We start from the raw sequence: 21,187 nt of genomic DNA on the forward strand, positions 1-21,187 counted from the left end.
TGTGGAAGCTGGCTCTCTTCTGTGGCACCGCTTATAAAGCAGTTGTTTCAAAGCCTCAGTAAAGAGTGCAGTTGCTGTTGACATACGGAGTGCGCTGTCCACTTCTGCCACAGTGCCAGAGCCAACATGATGGTGTTAATTCTCCCTGTCCCAAAGCCATCTGGAGGCCTTGCAAGGGCGTGAAATACAGGAGCAACAAAAGCCAAGCCCACATGCAGTCTACAGAACACGTGTGTCAGGTGCACATTGCTGGGCTGCAGCAGCAGTTTCCTGTTTTGGTTTTCCCTTCTCATAATCCCAGAAGTATCCGAGAAGGTCCAAGTTATACTGATCTGGTTTTGAGTGAGAAACTGAAGAGCTAAAAGATAACAGCTCTGGAGGCCCATCGTGTAAGAAGTTTGCCCAGAAAAGGCCATTCTCCCCTCTGCTGAATGACCCCTTGAGACATGGGAAAATGTCCTTGTCAGTGCAGGGCCTCTCAGGAGGAACATGGCCTGGGCTGGGTCATTGGTAGGAGATTCTTACTGTAGCCATCCCAAGACAGGCTTGACTTCCTTCCTTAGAGATGAGGGTCCTTCTGTTGGCTGCAAAGTATCTACTGTCACTGCAGTAACCCGAGGGCTCACCTGCTGGCTTGTTTCTCTCTTTTCTCCTTTATCAGAACCTTGGTGTGAGAATAGTCCTGCAGAGTTGGAAAGGAGAGTGAAGTCCTCAGACTGTCCTTCACTTAGGTCTAAAACATTACGTTTGAACCTAATCGACCCATCTCTGCGATGTTTATTTGGCCTTTGGATGGTTACTCCTTTTGCAGTCTTGAGCAATGATATTTAGATACTGTTCTCTAGAGCAGAGCAGCATTCTACTTTGGACAAGGGAAGACTCTTCTACCAGGGACTCTTAGCTCAGAATCTGATTTAATGAGCAATGTAGAGATCCAAGAACCAGAAGTTTTTTGGAATTTCTCTTTGGATTAGCATGAAGAAGGAGACCAAAGTTACAAATTGTGTGGGTAGTTTGGATTAAAAATAAATAGTCAAGAATCAGACCACTGTCCTAAATTTTGAGCCATTAAATTTCCTATTAAATATTAAGAAGAAGCATACCTTGATAGGTAAAAATTTAAATTTTCTCATAGTACTTTGTTTTGCTTTAGTGCTTGCATTTTTCTTAACTCATTGAGGTATTACAGCATATTAGTTCGCATATTTATGAAATGTTAATTTTATAAAATTTTGATTGCCCATCAAGTCCCCAAGTCGTATATTCCAAGAAAAACAAGGAAAAGTCTGAAAAATGAGCTGATTTGATCCATTAAAATTATGGAAAAATCCATCTATTTAAAAATGAAGGTTGGTTTTCTTTTTGCAGCTGTTTTCCCTGGCAAGGCAGCATTGGAGTGCCAGGAAACTAGGCAGAGTGTTTTTGTGCTTTTTCTGTTTTTTTGTTTTTTTAAACTTTTTTGGTGTTCTAGGGATTGACCCAGGGCCATTACATTGAGCTACAACCCTAGTTTATTTTGATACAGGGTCTCAGCGTTCCCAAATTGCCCACATTGAGTTCAAACCTGTGATCCTCCTGCCTCAGCCTCTGAATGTGCTGGCAGAAACAGTGTTAAGCAGAGTGGACAGTCAAAGCTGGGCCTCTGGCGCAGGCCTGTACTCCTATCACATGCAAGGCTGGGGCCAAAGTATCACTGGGACTTTGAGACCAGCTTGGGCTGCATAGTGATTTCAAGAGCAGCCAGGACGGTGCAGAGAGACCAGATCAATCTCAACAGGCAAACACAACACAGCAAAAGACCAAAAACCAGAATGCATATTTGAAGTAAATTTGCTTACCTAGTTCAATAATTAAATTCAAAAGTATGTTACATACCACAAATTTTTATTGTTTTACCACTTAAAATATACTGTATAAGATTTAATTTGTTCTGTACTTAACAGTGTCTTTCATTAATTTTCTTCTGGTTATTCTGTACCATTTAAAAATCTTAATTTTTGTGCAATGGAACAACTAATCTGCACAAAACTGTAGCATATTTATTTCACGTAGATACAGAAGTTAAAGAATTCTGGAAAGGCTAGATTCTTACAAAGGTAAAGACTGAAAGTTACTGAAATATATGTGAATGCTTAAATAATACTTTAAAATTCTCAGTTCTACAAAAGCTATGCTGAAATAAAGTAGGACTCCTGTGTCGTAAGTACACTGGCGGCAGCAGCACCCTTGGGGCACACTTGTAAAGTCCCCAAGAAAACCCACACTCTACCTTCCCTCTGTTAATATTTCAGCACATTCCTGGCAAAATTAGTGATGTTGAAACTAAACAAGAAAGGAAAAAAAGAAAAAACTCAGTGAGCTGAGGTCAGGTGATGGCAGAAAGCAGGGCAGTTCCTCATCTATCACAGGTTTTGCTTATTTCAGGGTGCCCTGCGTCTCTGAACCTGTCCACTCCGCCTTCCCCGTCAGCCACTGTGCCTCTGCTGTCTGTCCTTAGCCTAGACCCCTGCGCCAGGAGACTTCCATTTCCTGTTTCTCTTAACACGTTTTGTTTCAGCTGACGCACTAACCCATTGGCTAATGTGGTTCTTTTCACCTTGCTATCTGCAGCTGGGCTTATTTTCTCTGAACTTTTGCTACAGGGTGTGTTAGATGAATTTGAACCAGTCTTTGTAAGGTACAACCAGCACTGTTGTTAAGATCAAGTGCTGAAGAGTAAGCGTTACTTTCCTGCATAACTACGGTTCTGAGAAGATTGAAGGGAGAGGTTAGGAAGTTCCAGAGGCTGCCTCCACCTCTGGTTTTAGATTGCAGAGGCTCTCGGTCAGCTGTGCCCTTATTCCTCCATACCTTGTGTCCCCGTCACTGTAGGTTTTTAAACTAAAACCCACATGCGTTTTAGAGTTGGAAGTGTCTGAGCAGCAAGATGATGGTGGAGAGGGTTCCCCAAGGCCCCTGCTCACACAGCCTGGGCGTCACATGCCGGTGTCCTCCTTGTTTGATCAGGTCATATTTCTTCAGCTGCTTCTGGTATAGTTACTCATAAATCTTGAGAATCACAAATTCATGTTTTCTTTCTATATTCTACCCTCCCTTTTCCTTATTTCTGTGGTTAGTCTGAATGCTTTAGTTCAGTTGTAGCTTGATAATTAACAGCCATCACACTAAAATCTCTTTTTAAAATATCATCGCATTCTAATCAAAATTTCTTTGTAAAGTTAATATACCAAATAAAACAGCATTTTTTGTTTGTTTGTTTTTGTGGTGCTGGGGATTGAACCCAGCCTTTCCAGAATTCTGTAACTACATTGCCAGTCCTTTTTAATTTTTTGAGAAGAGCTCTCACTGAGTTTTTCAGGCAGAGCCTGGGTTTGGCGACCGTCCTTTGTCAGCCTCCCAGAGCACTGGGATTGTAGGCCTGTGCCACCAAACCTGTGTGTGTGTGCAGTAAAACTGCTGCTTACTCTTTTCAGGAAGTCTTAAGTACACATTCCTTGTCTAATGCCGGGTTGTAGATTTTTTTTTTTTAACTTGAGATTTTGAGTCAGCATTAACATTTTGCTCCATTGTGATAATCTATTGTATTTTCATCATACAAGCCCAAGAGAAAATTCTCACTTTTCAGTTTTAACCAACAGACATGCTAATGGTACAGTTGAGGTTTGCAGATTCATGTTATTAAAGTCAAAATAGAATGTATACTCCTGAGAATAGTATATTATGATATTGTATGATAATGGAAGTTTCTTTAGTTTAACTCTACAACATTTAATTTGTGACATTACTGGATAATTGATGGATTCTTTTAAGTTTTATTCTGTATAAGATATAAGACTGAGTAAGACTGTGATTGTGTACATGTGTGTGTGTGTGTTGTGTACAAATGCACACATGCACAGAGGACAGCCTCTGAAGTCCAGCCTGGGCAAAGCCATGTGCCTTGCATAATTGCTCACTTAAACACACGCAGAGGACAGCCTCTGAAGTCCAGCCTGGGCAAAGCCACGTGCCTTGCATAATTGCTCACTTACTTTGTGGGCAGGTGAGCCAAGATGGGAAGTCGCTCCTTGACAAGCTCCAGCGACCCTTGACTCCTGGCAGCTCCGATTCCCTTACGGCCTCTGCCAACTACTCCAAGGCTGTGCACCACGTCCTGGATGTCATCCACGAGGTGCTGCACCACCAGCGACAGCTTGAGAACATCTGGCAGCACCGCAAGGTCCGTCTCCATCAGAGGCTACAGCTGTGTGTTTTCCAGCAGGACGTTCAGCAGGTTGGTTTCACATTGTGCTCATCATGGGGAGTGGCTCTTCTATGGTTGAGTTTGGGGATTATCTGTGGTGTGGAAGAGTGGACTATGAGGGCAGGGGCTTCTTCGCTGACCATGGGTGAATGCACACACGGGGTGCTATCAGCCACCGCTCCTGTGACCAAACACATGAGATGATGCGGGGAGAACCTGTGAGCTTTGCTGTCGACACAGACTATTCCCAGCCGTGTACTTGTGAGGATATGCTGGTGGTGCTTACACGGGCGTATTCTGACAGCCCAGATTGGCCTGCTCTTTGATTTCTTAAGCAGTAAGCCAGCAATGCTTTTGTTCCTGTTTGTTAAATAATGCAGTCGTGGTCCACAGGGGGTGCTTAATAATGGTCTCACCAATGAAAAGTGGACTTTTATGATTTCATTTCTAAGCAGTCAACATCTTTTTTGTTGTTGTTTCAAAAATAAGAGCAAGTCAAGTCCCCATCCTGTTTATGCTCTCACTGCAAAAAGAGAGGTTTGTTGAGGGCTAAAACTGTAGCAGCACATGAAATGTGATACAGCTTCATGATAGATAAAGCTACTGTTCAGGTCCTGGCCCTAAAGTAGAGGGGAAAGCAAGAAGTGAACAAGATGCCAGTTCTGGGGATGAGGAATTCTGCAATATAAGAAGATGCCCATGGCATCCGGAAAGTGGTCCTGCAGCCCTAGGGGAATGTCTGGGTCCAACCATTCTTTTTCTGGAGCACTAGTAAGCCCATGTTGAGTTGTTGAGGTCCACAAGGCTCTCAGGTACCACCTTCTCAGGAACTGTCTAAGGTAAGTGGAGTTTCTCTGGAGTAGATGGGATGTTAGAGAATTGTACCGTGTTCTGTCCCTGTCACTGACCATCATTCCTCACTTAATGCAAACATGGTAAATTCAAAATATTTTTAATGTGCTATAATTTATAATCTTTACATGCTGTGCTGTTTTATTGAGTTTTCTGAAGGTTACAAAGTGCCTCAGGAACAATCATTTTGATGTTATTCATATTTCTTAACAATGATGATGTCGCTCAAGAATCTAATAGCCAGGGAAAGAATATTAGAAGAGGGCTTCTAAAAGAGGTTATTGAGAGAATGAAAATTGTCTGGTCGAAAGCACATATTTTTGTTTTTCTCAGTTGTTCAAAAACTCTCAAGGAAATGTTAATAGTGTAAGTATAATCATGAAAGACTTTTCTCACTCACTGCATATCCCCCAGATCAAATATCATGACACAACCATAAACCAATTTACTTTCTAAAGGGACTCATTTCCAGTGGGCCAAGAGTAAGCTGCTAAACTGTATGTGTTAGGGGAAGGCACAGCAAAGGAAGCCTTTCAGAAGAGGGTGAGGAGTCCAGTAATTTTTTTTTTTTTTCTGGATTAACAATCTAGAATGGTCAGGACTGGTTATACAAACAGGAAATTTCTACATAGGCTTTACTTGTGAAGCAAAGAACAAAAACTGAGAAGGTTAATCAAAATAAACATTTTGGCAATAAGATGTCAAAACCCAAAATGTGTTTCTGAGACTCAGGGAATTGCTAATACGTAGGGAAGTTTTTGCTATATTAAGCATAGTGTAGGAGAGATAAGCTGAGTATAAATGGGGGAAAAAGTAGTCGTACTTTTAGAAAGATGTTATCAGCAGAAGGCAGATTTGTACAGACAAAAGCAATAACCCAATTAGAGATACCTTAGTAACTTTTTTTTTTTTTTTTGTACCAGGGATTGAACTCATGACCTTGTGCCTATGAACAGGCAGCAGTACCATTGAGCTAAATCCCGGCCTTGTTTGGTTCTTTTGAGTAATGAAAAAGCATCTGTAAACACTGTTGAGAGAATGGAGGAGCAGCTTAGCAAATACTAGTCCTAAGAGTAAATGCTTGTCTGTGGAGAAGCACTGGAAAGACATCTGCCAGATGGTTAACAGCGAGTCCCTGAAGAACTGGGTGTGAGAGAATGGCGTGGGAGTTGGTTTTCAAGACGTGTTTAGTTTTGATTTCACAGTTAATTTTCCATAGCTTATGTATGGGAGTTTGGGGTGGAAGTCAGGGACAGGGAACAGGGGAGGTAGTTGAAGCGGCTGGTCGCACGTAACCACATGTCCAAATCAGAGCACAGGCGAGTGAGTGGGTGAGAAACCTTGCAGCAACTTGCAGCCTTCGTCATTAACTTGAATGAAAGCTCTCTGCCATGTTTCCTGATGATCAAATAATTACATGTATTTCCTCTGTTGAATGCTTACTATTGGGGTAGCTCTCAGTGAGGAATGGCTGAATGAATGAGTGAATAGTAGTGTTACTGCACAGCCTTGTCTTTTGTTCTCTATTCAAAAGTAATTTGTTTTTGTTGCACAGCACTGTACTTGTTCAGGTGGGATAGAGTCGTGGAAGTGGCCCGGGGCAAATGCTGTTTGACTTCTTTTGCTACCTCACCAATCCAGTTCACCTAGCTTTTCTTGGACTGTTGGGATTTAATTACTCTAATACAACAAGGAGTTAGATGGCCCTTTTAGCTCTTTTTCCTGAAGCAGGCTGATTCCCCTAAAAGAAGCTCATCAGAGCCAGGGATTTAGCTCAGTGGCACCATGCCTGCCTTGCAAGTGCAAAATCCTGAGTTCGATACCCAGTACAAAAAAATAGAAGAAGCTTGTCAGGTAGGGAGACCTCTCCTAAAAATACTTGAGCATCGCCCTGTGGAATCACATCTGGAAGAACTCCCTCCACTCTGGTGTTGGACCATTAACCGATATTCTTTAAAAATGGTTAAACATGCCAGGTGCAGTGGTACACACCTATGCATGAAGCTAAAGTCAATCTCTTGAACCCTGGCCAAACAGGGAGAACTTGTCAAAAAGCAAACAAAAAATACAAAATTTTTTTACAAAGATCAAGAAAATGTAGTCTACTCTAAACTTTTTTTTTAATGTATACTCATTTTTCATTTCAAAATCATTGAATATGTGGTGCTTCAAAAACTACTGTTAAGCATGTGAAGAGTTCCAAGTTTCTTGGCGAACAGACAGAATTTTTTTAAAAAAACAGATGTCTTAATAATCTAATCAATTAGATCACAACATGCTCAGATGTAACATTGTTGTCTTTGATTATTGGCAGGCATAATTTTGGTAAGACATAAATTTGGATGATGTCTATCAGGGTGCTAGTCAGCAGGGAGGGGTAAAGGAAACTAATACTCCAACCATGTTCTCTTACCTACTTGAAGGCCACTTGTGTGTGATTGAGGGGTCTGCTCAAATTTAGGTATTCCTGAAAGCTTTGCTACATTCTTCTCAAGCATGAGGCTCTGTTGTAAAAGGAAAAATGAGAAGCAGGAGAGGCACAGGTAATAGTCCTCGTAGGAGGGACCTGGGAAGTTTTCACATGAATCTGAGTGCTCCTTCAGGTTACATAGAAAGTGAGGAGGTTGAGGAGTGGACAGTAGAAATTGTAGTGACAGCAGGGACAGGAAAGGCTCAGGCTTACCCCAAAGCTGTAGGTATCCAGCCTGGTTGGAAGGAGGGTGTGGAGGAAAAAGTATCATGGAGCTGGTTAGAAACATGTGGCCTCCATGGTGAAGGACTGGGACTTGATTCTGTAAGCTCCGGGGCTGTGTTGAAGAGGCATAAACTGACTCATACTGGCCAGTCCATTGATTCCAGAGCCAAATGTGTCCAGGGCGGGGCAGTGGGGGACACCAGCCTAGTGTCAACCTCATCCCATGCCTTCTGGGTGCTTCTCTCCTCTTCCTGTCCTGGCCAGGCTGCCAGGGAATCAGTCCTTTACCTGCCTCACTGTCTCAGCTTCAGACCCTGATGGGCCTTGGCACTATGCTTTCTGACCTGATGCTGTGGGTATTGCGGTTGGATGGCACTGTTCTGTGTGCCTCAGAAAGATTGTTCCAGTCCTGTGTGCGCCGTGAAGTGGAGAGAGCAAGCAGAGGCCAGGAGCCTGGAGAGCTTTGCATACAGATGCTCATGCAGGTCGTGGACACATCCTGTAGAGCAGAAGTTAAGGTCCTTAGGGGCATCCAGTGGCATTTTATTCACTAGGGCTTCCCAAATGTCTGGAATAGTAAATGGTCAATACTTGTTGAATGAATAAATAAGGAAAACTAAGAAATTCCCCACTTTTACTAACTAAAGACTCTTTTGGGTTAAAAGTTTTGTTCAATCTGGAGTGGTAGGAGAAGGTTCACCTTGTATTGGAATCGGGTGACCTGGATGGAGATCAGTCAGTTAGGAACAGAGGCTTTGCCTGATGTTGGAGAACTAGGGCAGTGATGATGAACCTTTCAGAGCTTTCGGCAGTGACAGACCGCCCAAAGTGACACGTGCCGTAGTTTCACCACCACTGGACCACAATGTCTGTCTGGACTGTAGGAGCCAAGTTTTCTGATCAAGGTTGGCTTGGGTACAACAGGATGAGGGAGGGATAATTTCAGTGCACAGCAATTTTGGAAGTACAGGGGGAATCTGTAGTAAGAATATTAGTTATTTGAATAAAAACAAGTCCTTCGTGCTGAATTCCAGGAGCAGAAGAAAGTCATGATAAGTTCCCAAGAGGCGAAAAAGCAGCTCTCAGGTCTATAAAGAAGTGCCGCTGACCTTCAGCCAGTAAAAGCCATCTCTCCACACTGCTTGACTTGTTTCTGGGCCATTGCCATGTTATGGTTTACATATTGATGTGTGATTTTAGGGAGGTGATGGATTATGGGGTCTTGCAGCTGTCTTGCTGTTAGGATGGGTCTGGCTGGAAGAGGTGGTTCACTGAAGAGTGCTTCGGGAGGATTTATCTCCCTCCCTGGCTTCTCCCTTTGCGCTCTGCTTTCTGTCTGCCATGCTGTGCTCAGCTGGTCTTCCGCCAGGCCCTTGTTGCCAGGCCGTCCTGCCTTGAAGCCAGCCAACTATGGACAAACATGAGCTGAAATAAATCTCACCTCCCTTTATTGTGGGTGTTGGGTGTTGTGTCTCACCCACACAGAAAGTGAGTAAGATAAACTTTGGTATTGGGAGTGGGCTGTTGCTGTGATGCTACCTGACCGTGTGGTTCAGAAGCCTTCCAAAGTCTGCAAAGGTGTGGAGATGCTGTCTGGAGAGGCACCGTAGAATGCTGTAAGCTGAGCTTGATGGGAAATTCTTCTGAGGTCAGATCAGAATGCGTGTAGAGGTGCAGGCAGCAGAGACAGGCTTGGGAGGTTTCAGTTGTTTCAGTTGGGATCAAAGACTCCATTGGCCGTTGGATTCCAGGCCCTGTGTGTTATACTGTGGCAGAAAATTTGTCTACATTTTCCTCATGTTTCACTGGGTGAGACTGAGATTAAGGATAATGGACTAATTAATTGGCAGAGGAAATTTCAAGGCAGCCAAGCATTTACACTGTGGCATGGGTAGTATTGGGGGCTTTTAGCTGACTTTACATTGAGAATCAAGAGCAACAGCACAAGCCAGGCATGGTGGCGCACGCCTGTAATCCCAGCACTCAGGAGGTTGAGGCAGGAGGATCGCTGTGAGTTCTAGAGCACCCTGGTCTACATAGTGAGTTCCAGGTCAGTCTCACACATAGTGAGACCCTGTCTCAAACAAACAAACAAACAAACAAACAACAACAACAACAAAAAGAGCAACAGCACAGCTGAGTGATTTTAAAAGTTGTGAGACAAGGGAGAAGGGCTCTGCTGCATTGACATGTGGCCCCAGCCCTGCCTGCTGTGCACAGCTGCCCACACCTTGCTTGCGCCTCTCTGTGTGCTGGGATCTGTGGCTTGAAGCAGATGGGGGTTCCTGTTCTCCCTGCAAAGGGAAGAGCATGACCAAGACCCTGCCCACAGGAGTGAAACGTGCTCCACGCATTAAGAAATGAGCCGGCTTAACATGGGACACCTATGTGAATTCCAGTAACTTAAACTTGAGTGTTTTTGATCTTCAAATTTCATTTGTGATTTCTTCCTTTGTATGTAAATTTCATTAGTACAATAATATTGAATCTTCACAACAATGCTACACCACCAGTCATGATGAACATTATCTAAGTGAAAGCCCTCCTTGGGTCACCCGGCGTATGCTTAGTAGATTGAAGTGATGTCACCTAGTCGATCAGTCATCCTTTATTATATCGCTTAAATACCATTGATTCCATAGTTAAGAAAGATCAGAACACATATCTGTTTCTCAGTGGTTTCAAAGCAACAGTGGTTGAATGAGACTATCACTAAAATGAAACCAGTTTTAATGAATATTTTGGTTTTATATAGAATGTAGGGTGGGTAATATGACGTTAATATTATATAACTGGAAAACTGATTTTGTATGAAAAAGAACAAATTTAGAGTTACCTTTGTTTTTCATTTCCTTCAAGTACTTGTGAAACTGAACATAGAATGAGTTTGTTTTCATTTTTAGGTACATAAAATGCGATTTTTGAGGGAGTCATTAATACGACAGAGTAGACTTATTTATTCACTATATATGTCTTTATGTCTTTGCTCTTTTTTGGGGGGTGGTACCAGGGATTGAACTTGGGCCATTACGCTTGTGAGGCAGGCAGCAGAACCACTGAGCTAAATCCCCAGCCCCACTATATATCTCTATAAAATAGATGCTGAAGTTAACAAATGTTTGTATATTTCCTGTGGATATTCCCTTGGTGTGTTCTGGTTGTTTTATGTCGGAGTTTTTACTTAGAGTTTAGGACTGCAGTCTTAGAAGTGCTACAAAGGCAGTCAGGTGGAATTCAGAGACAACTGTATCAGGAAGTAGGGATTAAGAGCTACAGTTGGTACTGAGAAGCCCTGTGTTCTCACCTTTCCTTGGGCATATTAAATTCCCTGCGCCTCATTTTCTGGCTTAAAAGGGACAGTAATGAAAGTATATTTTCTTACATTTATAACCGCTGGGAAGAGATGTGATTTCGAAATGAGAGGTTTTTGAAGGTTAGAAGTGACAGTGTATGGCACACAACATACCTAGTGGAGTCTGGGCACCCCCCCCCACCCCTATCAAGCACATGACTATTTCCAAAGCCAGGTAAAGGTACGAAGACTTGCATTAAAGGTATCAGTAGAGACTATAAATAGCCTCGGATCAAGTTTTACTGGAAGTAAGTTTTGAAAAAGTATTTGAAATTTCATTTTTTTGTGGGTAAGGAATTGTGGCTCTGTATTGCTCTCGTAAGCACAGAGCCGAATAATGACTCAATAAATACTGCTGGTATGACAGCATCACGGTGTTATGTTGCTTAGTGATGATATAAAACTGCTCAAGTATTTAAAAAAAAATACTTCTGCATTTGACAGGAAAGATACCATGTTGGTCTTCTGAGGACATGTTGTGAGGTGAGCTTTGTTAGAATTTCTTCCTCTTTGATGAAGATTTAGTTACTTATTCACACATTCTCAAAATAATAATTACTTAGATATAGGAATTCACAAGATGTGGTGAATATTAGGTAGTGGGGCCTTAGTGCGGAAAACTTTTTTACAGAGTATACAAGATGGCCGGAACTTTGCCACGTGAGTGGGGGAAACTGGCCTGTGACTGGCCTGGACATTCAGTAGAGCTGGTGAGTGTTTTTTGCCCTAACCCAGACGTGCTCTACATTATTACATTCATGTGTTTAGAGGATTTCTGCAGCAGACTGAACTTCTCTGAAACAAAATCAGAGCTCTTTTCTTTTCTACCTTGTTACACTCCCTGTATGTCAGCCGCGCCAAGTCTGAGCAGAGGCAGGATACAGTAGAGCATCAGGATGCATCAGGCCCGACTTCGTGAGCTCAGTGACAGATGTATCATGGCCCCTGCCCACTTCAGCAGCAAGTGCTCAAATGACAAGGTCAGGGTTAGCTAAGAAATGATAATAATCAGGAGGGAGCGAAGCTTAATCTGCATGATTTCCTGTGTATCTGATATTTAACTTAAGAATCTGTATCTTAATTGCGCATTGCATTTTGGAGGGACCTTGGTCTTAGAGTTGTGTCCATTAGTGGGCACTAATTGCAGAAGAACGAGCTCTGAGTAGAGAGGAGGATGGTGCTGGCCTCCCGGCTTTTCTTCTCCTGTTCTGGTGGCCCTGGAGGGATCTGTTTGTCCTTTTCCTCAGCTCTGGAGGGAGAGCCACAAACCCATGCCCACTTACTCCTGGAGCTGAGGTCACAGCACGTAGCTGGCAGCACTGGCCAGGACTGAGGTCAGGGAGACAGCTAGCAGGCCTAGGATGATAAGCTCCCTGATTGGCCAGTCTTTTTATGTTTTAGATTGAAGGAGTTCACAAGCATATCTTTCAGTTAATGTTACTAGACAAATATATATGGCCTTAGGATCCTTTGTCAGCCTGAGAAATTTGTGTGTATTTTAAAAAAGTAACAACCTAGTGGGAGAATTTGGTTGGGGATATTCATAAGTGTCTTCTATTTTAATAAGTGTTCAGAATTATTCATTATTATTTGAATTACTTTCATATCTTTTGGAGAAACATAATTTCATCTGGATTTACAGTTTTGTCTGAGAGAACCATTGATAAAATAAAAATGTCCATTACAACCTGAGTAGCTTTTGTTTCCAAATTATACATCCTGTGATACTTCCTTTATGTTTGAAATACAAATTTTTATTATATTTAAAATACTGTATTTGGTTCCTTTCTCTCTACCAAGTAGTTTATTGTTTTACTCTTTGAAATTTTGCCCTTAAACAGTTTTAAGTCCCTGAAGAATTAGTTGTAATCATAAAACTTGCTGCTTACTGATGGATTTTTTTAAGTTAAGGTATATGCTATATAATTTTTAAAAATCTCCTTAGCCCTTCATGAAGATCTTACAAGTAATGAAGTGTAGCATAGGTATTACTTACATGCCTCTAGATCCCTTTCAGGTTTAAAGTATTTCGTACTTGTCTTCTGCATGGTATTGGCCTCATGCCCAGAGACACATTCCATTAAATGTATCCATTCTTCAGGATGCAGAGGTCTTAAAGTTATTGAGACATCTCTCTAGGAGGAACCATGTTTTATAGTATGTACTAAGAGACTGTCTTCTGCTTACATCTGCCTTGAAATCAGGTGATGAAGAAAGCACCACCCAAGGACTCCTTGCTGTCTTTGGAATCTCAGGAAAGAAAACTAGTGTGCCAAGTACACTAATTAATAAGCGATGAGGTATTTATAGCCTGTGTCATCAAGGAGCCTAAAATTAGAAAGCAGCCAGAGGTTCTGGATTATGGGAGGCAATGGCACATGTGCTGTGCAGTTGCCTAAAGTTAAGCTGCTTCAGAAGATATCATTGAATACTCACAGGTCCTGCAGTCATCACCATTGAGCCAGAAACTGACATGACGGATAAGGAGCTCACCTGAGAGCGCACAGTCAGGTCCTCTGTGTGCAGGGGAGGGACCTCAGTGAAGGAGTGAAGTGAGAGCTTTTCAAGGGAGAATCAGGAGAATTAGGGGGTGGATGAGAATACAGATGGAGCCAGAAAAATTACTCTGCTAGTATGACCCGGGCCATGCACTGAAGGCCGATATGGTCAGAAAAGGTCAGAAATGAACCGTATTCCTAAGGTGGGGATGTAATTTGTCTTGAGCACCCCCTGCTGGCTGACCTCCACCTCTATCCTGCCTCTATTTCTGATCTCAGCTGCTGCCAGTCCTGCAAGGGTGGTTGCAGAGGACCAGAGGTTTGTTAAGGTTCAGAGGCATTGTATTTATGTGTAACACTGACTTTCCTAAATCCTACACAGAAAGGTGCTCGAGGGGCACTGTGTGGAGCAGTGGAAAACAAGGTGGGCTCTAGTCTGTACCAGTGGCCTCTTTTTTTCTAGATTCTGTCAGCACAGCTGATCACTCAATAGTTCGGTTAATAAAGGGGAAGGGATCTTTTTAGAACCAGTGGACCATAAATTAAGCCTGTTTTATTTAGCCATTGGCAGAAGCGGAGACTGTTGTGCTTCTCGTTGCCCTCTAGACCACTGCCTTATCAGGCAAACCCCTGTTTGTTCGTCTGTCCAAGATCATTTTGATTTGTGTGCTTTGGTACCTGCTGTGATCTGTGTGTGTCCTCTGACACCATTAGTGAAAACCTAATCTGCAGTGTGGTGTAGTAATAGGTGGGAAGGTGATTAGGTCATGAGGCCTCCATTGCATGAATGGGCTTTGTGCTTCTGTGAAAGAGGCCTGAGGGAGCCTTTGCCACATGAGGACATAGACGAGTCCATCTATGAGGAATGAGCCCTCAACAGACATTGAATCTGCTGGTGCCTTGATCTGTACTTAGCCTCCAGAGTTATGAGCAGGAAGTTTCTATTGCTTATAAGTTACCCATTCTAAGGTAGTTTGTCCCTAAGTACCATAGTTACAATCATGGAAAATATAGGTGAACCTTCAGTGCTTCAACCGCACATTAACAAATATGTTTTAAATATTTAAAATTTTTCTGAGGGCCAAGGATGTAACTCAGTGGTACCATACTTGCCTGGCAAGCACAAGATCCTGAGTTCGATCCCTGGTATGGGGGTAGGGGGATAAAATCTTTCAGCTATGTATTTTTAGTTAAAGACATCACTGACTTGCGTTTTTTTGCTCACTCCGTGAAACAGACAAAATATGCATTTGATACAGTGGAACTATTTTATTAGATAATGGTCATTGTTCTGTGATTTCACAAGTGTGAGAGCCAGTGAACTACTCAGTCCCAGCTGTGGACTTCAGAGCATTATTTTCCCCTGCTTTGTTTTGCTCTTTTTCTTGAGTGTAGTTGATTACAAATAGTAAGAACTTTTAAGTAATTAAATTCATGGAATGCTTACCTCTCGCAACATCTTAGTTTGTAGACTAAATTATCCTTCAAGACTGGGAGTAAGACATGTAAGTGTTGTGCTTTCTTAAGTTTTACTTACATGCTTGGACTCTTATAAAGGAGAGAAAGAAAAAAATTAATCATACGGTTAAACTTGAATTGCCTGAGTTGAGAAGCTTTGAGCCTTTAAAAAAAATGTTAAGTTAAACCGGCCTCTGTGGCCTGATGACTGCCCTCTAGTACAAAACCCCACTCAGTTTGGTGGCTCAGTCATGCATAAAATGAGGTGAGATTTAATTTAATCATTGTTGCATGCAATGTTTACACATAGACAGACTTATACTTTTAATGTAAGAGCTGCTTAAAGTCCTGGTGGGAAAGCTGATGTAATTATCCAGTATGTTAAGTTAGTACCCAAGTACTTCCAATTTTTTTTCTAGTTTGCTCCTTATCTCTTACAGAATTTTGACAACAGAATGTGTCTTCATTACGCTGAACAAGCAGGATGTTGTTTTTGTGCTCATGTGGTTGTATTTCACTGTAGGTGCTGGATTGGATTGAGAACCACGGAGAAGCATTTCTAAGCAAACACACAGGTGTGGGAAAGTCTCTTCATCGGGCCAGAGCTTTGCAGAAACGTCATGAAGATTTTGAAGAAGTAGCACAGGTAAAACAATGACTTCCACCATTTTTTCTCTCTCGAATACCTGTGTGATCCGTTTAGAATTACAGTTTTAACCACATCTGATATGACTTAGCCTTTGCTAGATGTGTTTGCAGTGATACAATGAAGCTGAACTCAAGTTTCAGAGTGAAGTTGTCATTGCCTTGGCAGAAACCTGATTTAGTCAGATGACTCTAAACTGTGGTAGTCTTGAAATAAATGTATAGGATGTTTTTATCACATCTGTTGTACCAGTGTTTTAGTAGTTTCTGACATTTCAGTTCCTAGTCAGAGAACAATGGTTCTTACATTTCCATAATTATGAGCCCAGCATCAATCTTTTTTTTTTTTTGGTACTGGGGATTGAACTTGGGTCCTTGCGCTTACAAGGCAAGCCACCAAACTGCTGAGCTAAATCCCCAGCCCAGCATCAATATTGTTAGTTCTGTTTGCATGCACTTAGGAAATAGGAGCCAGGAATGCAGCATGTTCATAGGGCAGGCCATGTGGACTTTGAGCATGGCTGTAATGCCCACAGGCCATATAACAAGTCTCCTACTCTCTCCATAGTTAGCTTTCTGATCAGAAACATCACACCGTGTGCACATACACACAAGTTTAAAGGAAGTAGAGAAAAATTGTTTTAAAAAAGTTGTCTAAGTGGGACAAATCCAAACTCAGACAAATCACATTAAAACTAAAGGAGAGGTCCAGGAATTTAGCTCAGTGGCACCACACCTTCCTCGCAAGCACAAGGTCCTAAGTTCGATCCCCAGTACCGCCCCAAAAAAAAAAAAAACCTGAAGGAGATTACAAAGTCTTCAAAACAAGAAAGCAACAACACCTGTGGGAATGAAAATTAGACAGTGACTTCTTGTCAGTAGCCATAGATTCTGTACAGCAGTGGAATGGAATCCTGAGGGAAAGTTACTCTGAACTTTGATTTCTGCACTGGCTAAATTGTCATTCAGTGGTGAGGATAATTACCAAGACCAAGAGACTTTACCACTCAAACACTATCAGAAAAACAAAAGCGTCTACTTTAGGAAGGGAATAATGTAAAGTACTCAGTATAATTTAAACTCCACAAGAACACTTCTATCACTAACTCCTAAAACAGCACCTAGCATATTTAAGTGTTTGGCAACACAAAACTTTTTTAATAAAATTTAAGCAAATAAAAGGAAGTATGTGAAAAAGGGTTGGTATCAACAGTGAACAAAGAAACTGATATATATATTTGTGGATTAAAAGTGTGATCATTGAAGCAAAAGATGAATCTGGAACCAGATTAAAGCAGGAAGGAACTGAAATGCCAGTTTACCCTCATCTGAAAGGTGGAAGGGTGCTCACGTGAAGCCAGCTGGAGGCACTGCGCTTGTTTTCAGTTTGTTAGTTCAGGCCTGCCTCAGAGCATTTTTGAACAACCACTCAAAAGTACAGAGATATCAAGTAAGTTAAGGGAAAAGAAATGCTGAAAACCAAGGGCTGAAAGAAGCGGAAAAATAAAAAATACAGGAAGAGTCATGATAGAAGTCACAAAATAAGATGTAGTGATTTGTCCAAAGCACCAGTAATTACAGTAAATGAAAAATAGTCTATCTGTTAAAAGACAAACATTCTCAGAATGGATCTTTTTATAAAATTATATATGCTGTTTTCAGTGGGTCCACCTCAAACATAAATATCCCAAGGAGCTGGAAAATGTAAACAATATTAGGAAACGATCTATCAGGAAAATATTAATGATAAAGAAATTGTTGTAGGAATATTACTATAAGACAAAATAGACCTGAGAGTATGAAAATGTTATTAGAAATGAAGACGTCCTTCAATTATTAAAGGAAGTGTGATCTCAAATTCAAACAAAACTAAACCAGGGCAGTGTGCATCACATTTGCCTTCTAGTCTAAGAACGAAAATATGGGATGGAATTTTATGATAATACACAAACTGCATTTAAGTCCTGTTCTGTGAAGATGCCTTTGAAAAATTACCTTCTTGTGACAACTGAAAAAAAAAAAAAGAAAAGTTACCTTCTTGAACAAGGCACTGTGTAATCTCAGTTACTTGGGAGGGTGGGCTGGGAGAGTTGTGAGTTCCAGGCCAACCTGAGCAAGGAGACACATCTGTATCAGGAAAACAAAGTTACCTTCTTTACATGTCTTAATATATAAAATAGTCACAACTTTTCTGTTTTATTGCTCTGGAGAAATGAGTAAGAAAAGATTATGAGTCCCACAGCCTTGCCATACACTTCCTTTGTCTTTTTTTTTTTTTTTAATTTTATTGAGTTTATTGGTACATTTTAGGGATACAGTACAGTTACATTCATTGTTGGGATCGTGTACCTTTACATGACAAGTCTTGATTCTCATTTTTTCCCCTTACCTCTGCCCTCCCTTCACCCCATCCTCCCCTCCCCATCTACAAACACTTTATTTTCATCTTTTCATTCTCTCACATCCTTTGCCTTTTTGACAGCACTTCTCTTTTCATATTTCATGTGGTCTCATGTTGGGAACAATTCTACATAGTTTTGCGGGAAAATGATTTCACAATTAAATTATGATTAGGCCTAGTTTTCCTGCCTGCAGTCTGGCTATGGCGTGTGGAGACATAACTCCATTTTGCCTCCATTCACAGCTAAAACCTTAGTGGTTCCATGATGTTATGTTGCTCCAGGGCAGCACTAAACCAGCTGAAGACATCCTGGGAAGGAACAAATTCCTAATCAACATAAATTCCTCGTGGAAATGGGATCTTTGCATAAATTCCTTGTTCTAGGATTATCACTGCAGCCCTCTGAGTCATCTGTTACTCCCCATGTACTTAAGAAATAAAGGTGTAGCAAACTCAAGCTCCAGATCTTTTTTTTTTTTTTTTTTTTTTTGCTGCCCACAGTAGCATTGAACAAGCCCAAAGCTCAACTTTTTCTCAAAGTCTCATTTCTGTCTTTATTAATTAATTTGCCTTATGCTGTTGTGGCTCACAGGACTTGCTGCAGGAATTCTCATAACATCCCCTTTCCCTCTTCCCTACAGTCTCCCTACTCCTTTGCTGGGAAATATTTTGTTTTCTTATAGCAGAACAAATGTGGAAGATATGCTCTTATCTCCTCTTTATTTTTTTATTTTTTGGTACTGGGGAATCAAACTCAGGACCTTGCACTTTGAGGGCAGATGCGGTGCCACTGAGCTAAATCCCCAGCCCTCCCCTTTATATTTTTATAAGATAACTACTGCTTTAATTAACTGTGGTTTGAGGAGAAATGTGAAAATTAGTCATATGAGCAAAGACCTCAGGCACCAAAGCATTTAAGAGGCAGAACTGCAAACAACCCATTTCTAGAAGTTGAGGATCTTGAAGGAGTAGTGTATTTACACTTGCCTGTCCACTGAGATGGCGTCACCTCTTCCTCCCACTCCCTGAGCATTTTCTAGTAGGGAAGTCCAGAGCTTACCGAATAGCTCGTGAGTCTGTCACTCCAGGTGGCCTTTCTCCCTCCATTCCTTGGTTCTGCCCAACCACATGAAAATGTCACCTGTGGCTAATTACCAGGGTAAACTTCCTTGCTCAATTCTAAGACAGTCATCAGAGATGTCCACACAACTTCTTGGCACAAGAGTGGGAGAAGTTTCTTTTTAGGAAGTGAGTATTTTCGCTGTAGCATTTCCGGGACAATCAAAGGCTTAATGTAGCATTTGTGCTGTGTGTGCTTCCCAGCCCTGGTGAGGAGAAAGACCAGTGCTTGGCTGCTCCTTCTGTCATCCTGCTGAGTTTCAGTCTTACTCATCATGTCTTGCTGCTGTTCCCCGGGATTCCAAGGCTGCTTGGCTGTCTTCCCCAAATAGAGAAAGTGAACTGTATATGAAGTTTGCTCACATTGCAGAGAGCTACACTCACATTCCTTCCCTCTAGTGTATAAATAATCATCATGCCAGCTGTTCCATGAGAAAAGGGGCAAAGAGGCAGCAGGTGGCTGCAGACCTAGATCTCCTGAACAGGCCTGGTTATTGTTAGATGGCTGTCCTTGATAAGTTAAGCCAAGACATGAAACTTTACAGAATTCAGTTTGATGGTAAAAAAAAAAAAAAAAGAGAGAGAAGAGGGCCAGGATTTAGCTCAGTGGTTCCACCATCTGCCTCAAAAGCACAAGGTCCCGAGTTCAGTCCCTGGTACCAATAAGTAAATAAATATTAGAGGCAGGTGTGGGGTCAACAGGAAGGACTTTGGGGCAGCAAGGCCATAGGACCTGCTGTGTGCCTGGCCTTTCAGGCCTGGGAACCACTTGCATGTGACCTGGCTCTCCTGTCTGGGCCCCTCTCCTTCTCGGGTGTGCACTCAGGCCTCCCCCACCACATGGGTGCGCCTGTGCTTCGTCGCTTTCACGGTGTAGCTTTTGCTCCCAGCGCTGGTCCTTAAGAGTGTCCTCTGTCCCCGCCATCTTCAGTGTCTCGTTCTGTTTTCTTCCTCTCCTCTCTTAAGGCATGTCAGGTGCTTCTGCTATGTACTGTAGATACCTGTTGCTTTCAGAAGAATGCTCTGCCACTTTTACTCTACTTCCTGGTTCCCCACTGTCCAGCTTTAGGTCTGTGGCTCGATCTGCAAACAAGCAGGCACTCAGGGATTTGTTTAGAATATGCATTTGGTAACTGCCAACTCCATCTTAACTGTTCACAGCATTCCCCTTCTCCTGCTTTCAAGTATCACTGTCCCACCCATCAGTCCACAGATATGCACTGACTTGTTGTGTGACAGGCATGAGTCATCAGGAGGGAGCAGAGTAGCCCTCTGATCTGGTACATGCCAGCTCCTGTGCACATAGATAGGACCGAGCACAGCAGACTCTTCGGACCCATCACAGGCTCATTGGGACAAGAGGATACTCCGCTCAGCACACCTGACGTGAGGTGCTGGAGGCGAGGGGCTACTGTGGTGTACGCGAGGTATGGGCCTGAGGTCTTGAGACCTAGAGACCTGAAGCAGTACCCCCTTGCTACCCATTTGGTAAAGAGCTTGTAATAGCATTTTCAGTGGAAGAGGTTGTGACATTAGGTGGCCCCGCAGGAGCTTGGCTTTGTAGTGCCCATGTACAATGGGCATGGTCTAGACAGAGTGGGCCTTGGCATCAAGGCGAACTGTACTTTACATGTACAGTTTCAATTGCTGGGAATTCTCACTCCTTTCCAAGGACAGAGTGGCTTTTCTCTTGCTCCAACACAGGATGAAGTGAGGCACCTTCACCAGCTGCACAGCTCTTCCCTCTCATTTTTGTCTGCTTTCTCTTAAGGCAAATTATAATTTGTTTATATTTTTGATTTGCACAGAACGGACTGTGGAAAAATCTTAAAAATAAGAACAGAGGGATTGTTAGTGCTTAATTAAGAGCCTTATTTCTTTTCTTCTCTTTTTTCCCTTTTTTTTTTTTTTTTTTTTTTTTTTT

At 42.1% G+C, this 21,187-nt stretch overlaps 1 protein-coding gene across 2 annotated transcripts in view; it reads left to right on the forward strand.

Moving 5' to 3' along the window:
• The window catches only part of Trio (trio Rho guanine nucleotide exchange factor), a 319,992-nt gene that overhangs the window by 153,180 nt on the left and 145,625 nt on the right, over positions 1 to 21,187 (forward strand). For both annotated transcript variants that reach the window (XM_010631520.2, XM_010631521.1), the window contains exons 9-10: positions 4,043 to 4,273; positions 15,622 to 15,744. In XM_010631520.2, the coding sequence (XP_010629822.1) occupies positions 4,043 to 4,273; positions 15,622 to 15,744 (354 nt within the window). The remainder of the gene's footprint in view (positions 1 to 4,042; positions 4,274 to 15,621; positions 15,745 to 21,187) is intronic.

This window comes from Fukomys damarensis, unplaced genomic scaffold (genome assembly GCF_012274545.1).
Source record: "Fukomys damarensis isolate Sample0158 unplaced genomic scaffold, DMR_v1.0_HiC HiC_scaffold_1, whole genome shotgun sequence".
NCBI classification, from domain to species: domain Eukaryota; kingdom Metazoa; phylum Chordata; class Mammalia; order Rodentia; family Bathyergidae; genus Fukomys; species Fukomys damarensis.